Source organism: Gossypium hirsutum, chromosome D01, assembly GCF_007990345.1.
Source record: "Gossypium hirsutum isolate 1008001.06 chromosome D01, Gossypium_hirsutum_v2.1, whole genome shotgun sequence".
Taxonomy (NCBI): domain Eukaryota; kingdom Viridiplantae; phylum Streptophyta; class Magnoliopsida; order Malvales; family Malvaceae; genus Gossypium; species Gossypium hirsutum.
The window spans coordinates 46578377-46587177 of record NC_053437.1 but is presented as its reverse complement, the minus strand read 5'-3'; the positions used below and the strand labels follow the sequence as shown (position 1 = coordinate 46587177).

Below are 8801 nucleotides of genomic sequence, written 5' to 3'. Positions count from 1 at the left end.
TATTGACTTGTTTTAAAACAGTTTTAACATGATTGAAAATGTTTAACTCAATTAAAATAATTTTAACTTGATTTTATCATTTTGCCAATTTTGTTCAACTTTAACTTTTATTCAAAAACAATTTAATTTGTTATATCAAAACATATTATCAAATAACACTTAGTCTAACAGATTTATTTTAATGTTTTTAGTGTATTTGATGTATTATATTTTTTTAAAAAAATTATATAAAAAATTTTAATAAAGGCAACTTAGGCTCAGGTTTAGCATATTTTTAATTTGACTGGACTTAAACAAAATTTTATGCCCATTTTTTGGATTAGGTCCAAGCCTAGAAAGCAGACTTAAAATTTTATCGAAACCTGACTCATGATTAATTCTAGTTGTTATCAAAGTAGTCACCAGTCTACGAGTGGATGTATCTTCTTTTTTTTGGTATTGATGGTACAAACTAGTATCAATGTTGCTTAAGTGTGCAGTTTTGGATCTACTACTTTTTAAATATTTTTCATATATATTAAATAGATAAAAATGTATTTTAATTATATATATATGAAAAAATTAATTTTAAAATTATTAAATATGTCAATAACTTAATTGAACAATTATATTTTTAAATATAATTTATAAAAATTAAAATTAAAATTAAAATTTTGTACAAATCAATACAAATTAATATGCATCGGTATAAAATGTATAAATTCAATCAATAACAATCAAAATTTACATCAGAATTAAACTAAAATTTATTATTTCGATTTATTACCAGAATAAAATGTTTGTACCGATACAGGTGGTAGAGGAATATAACTAACTTCCTTAGTCCTTGTGTCACGGGGCTAGACCTTTCGTCTCGCAATCTGTGCGGCCTTAGGCGATTCGTTCATCTAAACTCGCCTAAGTCAGCCTTAACTCAAGTGGGGATTCGTTTAGAACTTCTCCTTCAAGGCACCAAATTGAAGAGCGGATGCGATTTATGCCAAAAGAAGCTAACCAAAGAACATCAGAAATCCACAGAAAAGATTGCACACAAGGTGTTTGAGTAAATGCTCTCAGAATTTTATTACTCTTAAGAATTCAGAATACAATGGAATGAGTACAAATAAGGGGGAGGCTCTCTATTTATAGTTGAGCTCCCCCAAAACCGACGGTCAAGATACATTTACATCGACGGATGGGATTTAACCATATCCCTTAATTTTAAGGATTTACATGATAAGCCTTATCAAATCTAATCTAATCTTTACAAGATATGATTCCGTCTATCTTCTAAGATTAGTTACCATATTAGCCTAAGTTGTCATCTCTTCATTATCGGGCCAACTAGGCTTCAATCTGATAGGCTTGTCCAATAGCTTTTTGAATCGGGTCAGTTCTTGTGGGCCAAATGATCCCCATCTAAGCAATAGACCTCCATTGGATGTATTTGGTGCGATGGTCACGAGCTTTGAACTTTGGCCCGTGACACTTGCACCTACTGATTATAATTTTTTATACAAATTTTAAATTATTTATAACACTTTTAAGTTCTATATTATGTAAGTTACTGCTCAGTCGGCAAACCCTTCTATAATTGAGCATTTCCTATGATATTATATAGCCTCTGAAATAAGAAAATAGACGAAAAAAGAAAAAAAAACACAATTAATAGGTGTAAGTTGACGAGGCTTTCCTAAGATTCGAGTACACATGGAAGGACATTGGACCACAATCTCCACACACAAAAATAATAAATTTTTGAATTAAACGAAATAATAATAATAATAAATTAGAATAGGATAAAATAATAGTTAAAGCCTTTTTTCTTGGAACATAAAGAAAAAGAAGGTTGCATGCCTGCCTTTCTAATCATCTTTTGCCAATAAATTTTCCTATTACATGACATGAATAGAATAGAATAAATGTAAGGAAGGGTTGGGATGTGATGTGATGTGATGCTGAAAAATGGCAATGGCAATGCAAGTTGGCAACTTGTGGTCAAATAAAGATTTTCGTGTCACAATTATAAGATTAAGAATACACACATAGTACAAATTCAACTAAAATAAGTTTTAATGTAATGTAACGTAAGCTGGTCCGACCCCTAAAAACTAAAAAGCTAATATGAGAATGTGCCATAATTCTTTCATTTATCCTCTCATCTACTAGTTTAATGCCTATTGTTGGCCTTGTTTCTTTCCAATCATTTGTCTTTATTTTATATGTATAATTTGGTTTTATAAATAATTTAATTTGTATGGGAAAATGGGGCATGAGCATGGGAGCCTACAACAAAGTTTTTGATCACCCTTTGCCCATATTCCATAATGCCATTCATATATAATTATAATTGGTTAGATCCAGATGTGTATCTCATTTTATTTTATTTTTTGCGCCAAGGAAAAGGTGGAGAAGAAAAGAAACAGAGAGGGACAAACAGTGGTATATTATTGTTGATATATTTTTCTGAGTCAAAAGTAATATGATAATCAAGGTTTCATACCACACCTTTTCACCCGGGTTGAGGGCAAATTAAACAGTAGTTGATATTGTCGAGAGTCCTTCAAGGTTGTTCTTGTGGTTTGGGAGAATTCTTTGATATTTTGGAGAGGTTTATATGATTGGGTGTGGATTCTTTTAAGAGAGAGAATAATTGAGTCATGATAGACCTCTCACATGCGTATTTAGATATTGAAGATATTGAATCTCTGAGTGAGGGTTGATTTAATTTAATGTTTGTGTACCTATTAAATATGCAAGAGATAAATGTTAATGGAAGACGTAACCTAAATCATATAACCGTAGTGGCTATATATAGTCTAACAAGATAAGTCGTTAAATCATATGTTAGTGAAAGCATATATAACACATCATTTATATCTTAACTTGAATTCAAAGAGTTGAATTTTAACCAATAATCCCGCCGCAATCCAATGTATCATATTAATGGAAAATGAAGCTTTTGTACATATATATAATAACGCATTTTCTTTTTCCATTAAACAAAGCATTACATATTTTTAATGTATTTAAAGTTCTAATAAATAGGGTATGAAACACGAATATAAAAAGCAATTTGATGGGCAATAAAAGTGTAAATTGAATATATGGGTAAAAGAAGTGGAGTTTAAATGTATAGAAAAAAAATAAAAAGAAAAGGTAGGAAAAAAGAGGAGTATGAGAATTAATTCCATTGATTAGAATGTGATGAAGTTGGTTTGCGTCAACCAAAAAGGAAGAGGTTCTTAGAGAACAAGTGGCTAAAACCCATGAAAGACGGTGACTTCTTCTTTGAGGATCCAACAAATGTAGTGGGCAACAGATCCTATTTAGATATTGCCACCATGACATCCCAACTCACCTTTGGGATTTGCTTTCCCTCCCACTCCCCTTTTTGGAGAATTTTGGCTATTTCCTTTCACAAAATATGTTTGTGGTTTAGAGATTAGAAAGAATTACTCAAGTCCTAAACTTTTATACTATTCCAATTTTAACCTGCAACAATTAAATTTATTAAGGTTGTTGAGCTTATAAAATATAATTTATGTTCGATGTTAGAATATTAATTTTATTATATATTAGAATTCATTTATAACATATTTCATTTATTTCCTTTGCATTTCGACTTTTAATTTTTAATTTCTATATTACTCGACTCAATATCTAGCAATTAAATTTGTAAGGTCAAATTTTACTACAGCAAAATGTTTAGAAAATAAGAGAACAAATTTCAAAATTGGAATACAAGTGCAACGATGAATTGGGGAAAACATGAAATTCGCATAGAATGGAAGAGAGGATGGATGCAATGATTTAGAACAAGTAACAAAGTGAATGGATGAATTAGCTGGCAGTCATCAAATGTTTGAAAAGATTAAAGACACTGCAAACTGGCAATCACAATCAAGGGTCAGTGCAAAAAGCAAAATTCATAGCGAAAAAAGAAAGTAGTACACCCACATACGAAAAAATAGGGTAAAAAGGCTTTTAACAGTGAAAATGTTTTCCCACCAACATAACTATATAAAGAAGAAGATAAGAAAGTGAAAAGCTTTTTAAATAAAGTTAATACCATCATTAAGAACTTGACATTTAAGTGAAGTGAGCATTTTTCTTTTATATGATTCTGCTTCTGCTGACATTGAAGAAAAGGGTAATAGTTGTTGCCCTGCTAATGTAATAGTTTTATATCTTCTAACGCTTTCATTGTGTTTGATTCAATGCCTAAAAGTAGGGAATCACAGATTTGGCAATTTTTCAGTGCTGCCAGCAATCTGGGGATATTTCAGTCCAATTTTTATTATTTAGAGAAGAAAATGTTGGGTTTTCAACTAAACCCCTCTGCAATGTCTTTTTTATTTTTCAGCAACGCTATATAACATATTTATAATAAATACATTAACCCTTTTAGTGATTCACCCTGAAAATACAAAAAGATTTCCCCAAGAAAAAAATTTTAACCTAAACAGAAAGAGAGCTGAAAATTAGAAAAATGATAAAAAGGGAGTGGCAAACTGGAAAGGCAGCCAGTTCAGAAGCCAACATTGACAGAAATTAAAGATAAGGGTTTCGTACTAGGGAGGGACCAGACTGAGTTGGGATTCTTCTTAGACTCATTTAGTCGACTCATTAAAAATAAATAAATTTTACTGGCTTATGGCGGTGGTTTTGTTGGTGAGCTTCCAAGCTGAAGTTGTAATGAGTGGGCGGTTGTGCCATCCCAGCATCAAACACCCGTTGTTCTCTTCCACCCCATACCCATCTCCGCCTGCAAACAGGGCCAACAACATACTAGCTTGCTTGAACGCGTTCGAACCCAAATGAACCGGTGAAAACCCCGCCGTACTCAGCCGGTTTCTCCACTGAGTCAGCGACTCGTGCCTCTCGATTCGGTCCACCCCTTCACAGGCCACCACATTGCATATCTGTTTCCCCAAATACACCTCCGACATAACCTTATCCTGACTGCTCACCGACCCCTCCAACGAATCAAAAAGCGTCGAGTAATAATGTAATGACTCAGTGAACCTGTCTAAGAAAACAGGACCGTTGTGGTTCGCTTCTTGCTCAACGATGGTAACAAGTTCAGGCTTCATTTGTTTCACCACAGAAAAGACTTTGTCGATGGCAGCAGGCCGAGCCAACAATTTATGTAACTCGAAAACCGAGTTAACGGCCACGGCTTCAACTTCACTCGGCCTGAGATCAAGCATTGAAGCATCCAAATCGGCCAACGAATTAGCCACGAACCCACGATACTCGAACTCCACGTGAATCTTTTCGGCAAACTGAGCCAACTTCCAACCAACTTCCTGCAAGTGATCTGAGTTGTCGTGGCTAGGAGGTCCGATCCCAGTTAACCTAAAAGCCGGCGGACCACCAACTCTTAACGCTAAAGCTTGCATCAAAGCAGGCCATTGCATGCCTTGGTTCATTGAGAAATCGATAACATGGACTCTTTTTTTGCCCTCAAAAGCTTCGAGAATAGCTTGGTTAGCGGTGAAATGAGCGAACTTGAGATAGGGGCAAGTCTCGTAAAAGTGCATGTGAAGAACATCTGAAAAAGAGTGGTCGAGTGGGTTTTGAGGATAAAATCTGTAAATCCTTCGGGCTAATGCTTCCGCAAAATAAGTAGCCACTTTTCTCATAGCCCCAGCTTGAGAAATCGCTAGGAACCCAATTTGTTTAACTAAAGCTTCAGCCAGATTAAGATTGTTTTGCTGGACAGCTTCCGCACATGCCATCAAAGCATGGACAAGCCGGATTCCATTTTCTTGCGAGTCAACCAGGACCACGGGACGAGTTGAATCAGTCGGAATTCCATAGGAAGCAGCAGCGGGAGGAGGGGGGAAGATATCCGAGGGCGAGGGCGGCCCGGATGTGGATTTGAAGCGTTTTTCGGATTTAACGTTGGTGGGTGTGGAAGAGGATGAGGAATCGTGGGTTTGGGGTTGGGGTTGGGTATTTTGAGAATAAATAGCCTTACCAGGAATGGCTTTGAGATCGTAATCGGAGCAGGAAGCTTCCTCAAAGATTTGTTGACCAGATTTCTGATGTTTCCGATTGATGTTGTCGAAATCCAACGTCGTCAAAGTTGAGGACTCAGCGGGGCCAAGAAACGAATCGTCCAACGCCGCCGCCGCCGTCCCAGCAGCGCCAAAAGGATCAAAAGTGGAGGGAGGGTTAAGTTCAGAGAGCATGCTCTCGAGCCAAGTCGACAGATCGGAAGGATTATAATGAACAGTTTCAGAAGCAAGGTGAGAAATCCCGTCATCTTGAACATTACACATAACCTCCTCCAACTGCTCAAGCTTTTGAGCCACTTCAGCCATGTCTGAAGTTTTGACCTTGTAACCCAAAACCGCCAAAAGCTCATCCATCCCACAGTCTTGTTGGGCGGCTTCTTCGTCCCAAACCTTGGCCTTTCCGGTAGAAGGAGCGTCGCGGAGAGAAGAGGGGTCTGGGTTGGGTTGGAGATGATTGTGGTCTCGCTTCATGGTTGTGATAAATTTCTCCTGTGTAAAATTGGGGGTTGAAGAGGGGGGGGGGGGGGAGGTATCTATGGATTTGTGTGGCGATGCTCAAAAACCAAAGAAAAAAGATGAATGGGTGAAGAATCTGAGCATTGGGGATTGGGGGGTTTTGCTTGGTTTTTCACTACTACTCCCACTTCATCATCAGAGCAATTACATTAAAAAAAATTAAAAATAAAAGGGAATCAAAACCCAAAATTAATTAAATTAAAAGAAAAACGCTCGTGATGGGCGCGACCTCCAATGAACCCACAGAGGCTAACTACAGCTCAAACGAATAAGAGGGAAATATACATTTTTACCCTTCCCTTTTCCAAGTAATTTAATATTTTTACAAAATGCAGTACAACTATTGTGGGACCTGTTTACTTGTCATCCCCACTTCAATTAATTTTCTTTTAACCTTTTATAGTTAAAACTTTTTCAGAGTTGAATTTCTGTTTGGTTACTAGGTTTAAACCCATTATCAATGTCATAATTACAATTCGCAGCTTAGGACCAGCTTAGCAGCGTAACCTTCTAATTTAATTAAAGCACTGCTATTAGAATAAGTGAAGTGTTGAAATCTTAAAAAGTATAACTACCTTTATTATAATCCACCCTATTATCTTTGTGTTACATTCTAAAATTAACAGGTCGGATATGAATCTACTTTTAACAAAAATATACTTCATGTTTAGGTTAAAGGTAAATTTTATATTTTGTAAATTATGTGATTTTAATATATTTTTATTTTTAGAGAAAAAAAACAGAAGGTTTTACTCCAGTCATTAATTTTTGTTATAATTATTTCTGGAATTGCAATGGTAATTTTTTTTTTAATTAAGGAGTGTTTGGTTAATGAAATGTAACCTTACTTGTGATAAATTACTAGAATATAAGATTACTTAGCAAATTCCAAGCATATTGTATTACATTATTTAGTTCATTTTGCTAGAATATAATTTAGACCTGTTTTGGCCTAAATTTGGATATATTTTAATTATAAGTCCAATCATGTTTTGCAAAGGTTAATTTCACTTATAGTTATTTTGTTATTATATTTAAAATTACAACTACGGTTGTAGTTATAACTTCAAAAAAAATATTTACAAGTGTTTGGTTGATAATAGGATTATCAAAATATAAGGTTACTTAGGAAGCATGCTCTATTGCCCTGTTTGATAGAGCAGTTTAATGCAAGCAAATAAAAAAAATTTACATTTTACTAAATTATCTTTATAGAGCCTTTTTTCTATTTATCGCGTACTACACAAAAATCGAAGCTTATATTATTTCATTTTATTAATAAATGAATGCAAATCTCTAGTGAATTAATTTCTTTTGAGAAATCTAGTAGATTAATTTCATATATCTTTCTCAAATAAATAAACTAAAACTGTGGATCAACAATCTTTTAATCAAAGTGACAAGAAAACAAAAAAAAAATTTATCAAAATATATTATTTTTTATGGTTTAAGGGTAAATTTGACCAATATGATAAAATTATTATAAAAAATAATATTTTAAGCAGAATGTAATTAAACAAGATGAAATAAAATAGATTCAATGTTATAATATAATTAATTATATTTTTATTTTGGTTTTAGTAACATGAATCAAAATCATTAAAAATAGAGGTAAATTTGTAAAAATTATTATATTATAAAAGGAGTGTAAGATTACTTGTGGTATTAAAATTATCCATATATTATCAAATATTAATATTATTGAAAATATCATATTATTGATAATCTTTCTTCATCTAAACATCTAAATAAAATTACCAATTTCATCTACCAAATAATCTTAATCTCATGCTAACTGAGTTTGAGGTTTGATGTCATGCGAAACACCCTTGCTGTACTAAAAAGACATATGTTAATTAAATAATTCAGATCATCAAAATGTACATAACTTAAAGAAACTAAATAAACATTCAAAATTGGTATTTGTGTGAGGGACTCCCAAGCATTCAATTCTTCATGTTGATATTGAAAACTCTTCAACACAAAATCTTGCACATGGATGTTCATCTTTTTGCTCAAGTTACTTGGATTTTAATCTTTTTTTTATGGGATGTTAAAGAAAATAAAAACTTGAATTTTTGTCTTAATCCCTTGTGCTTGCATCAACCACTCTACTTGAAATGTTTCAAATTTCACACAACTTGTTCATATTTGTAAATGATACAAGATAGTACAATTACACGCACAGGACATGATACAAATTGTAAATCCAAGTACAAAAACATATCTGACCAACTAAAATGGAATGTAGAATCAACCAATACAATACACAACGGGCCA

At 33.6% G+C, this 8801-nt stretch overlaps 1 protein-coding gene across 1 annotated transcript; it reads right to left on the bottom strand.

Annotated features, from left to right (window-relative positions):
- Positions 1 to 4303: 4303 nt before the first annotated feature.
- LOC107944529 (DELLA protein GAIP-B) lies at positions 4304 to 6997 on the bottom strand. The gene has a single exon (XM_016878349.2). It carries the CDS (start codon positions 6474 to 6476, stop codon positions 4626 to 4628), a length of 1851 nt encoding a protein of 616 aa, XP_016733838.1. The 5' UTR covers positions 6477 to 6997; the 3' UTR covers positions 4304 to 4625.
- Between the last annotated feature and the right edge of the window lie 1804 nt (positions 6998 to 8801).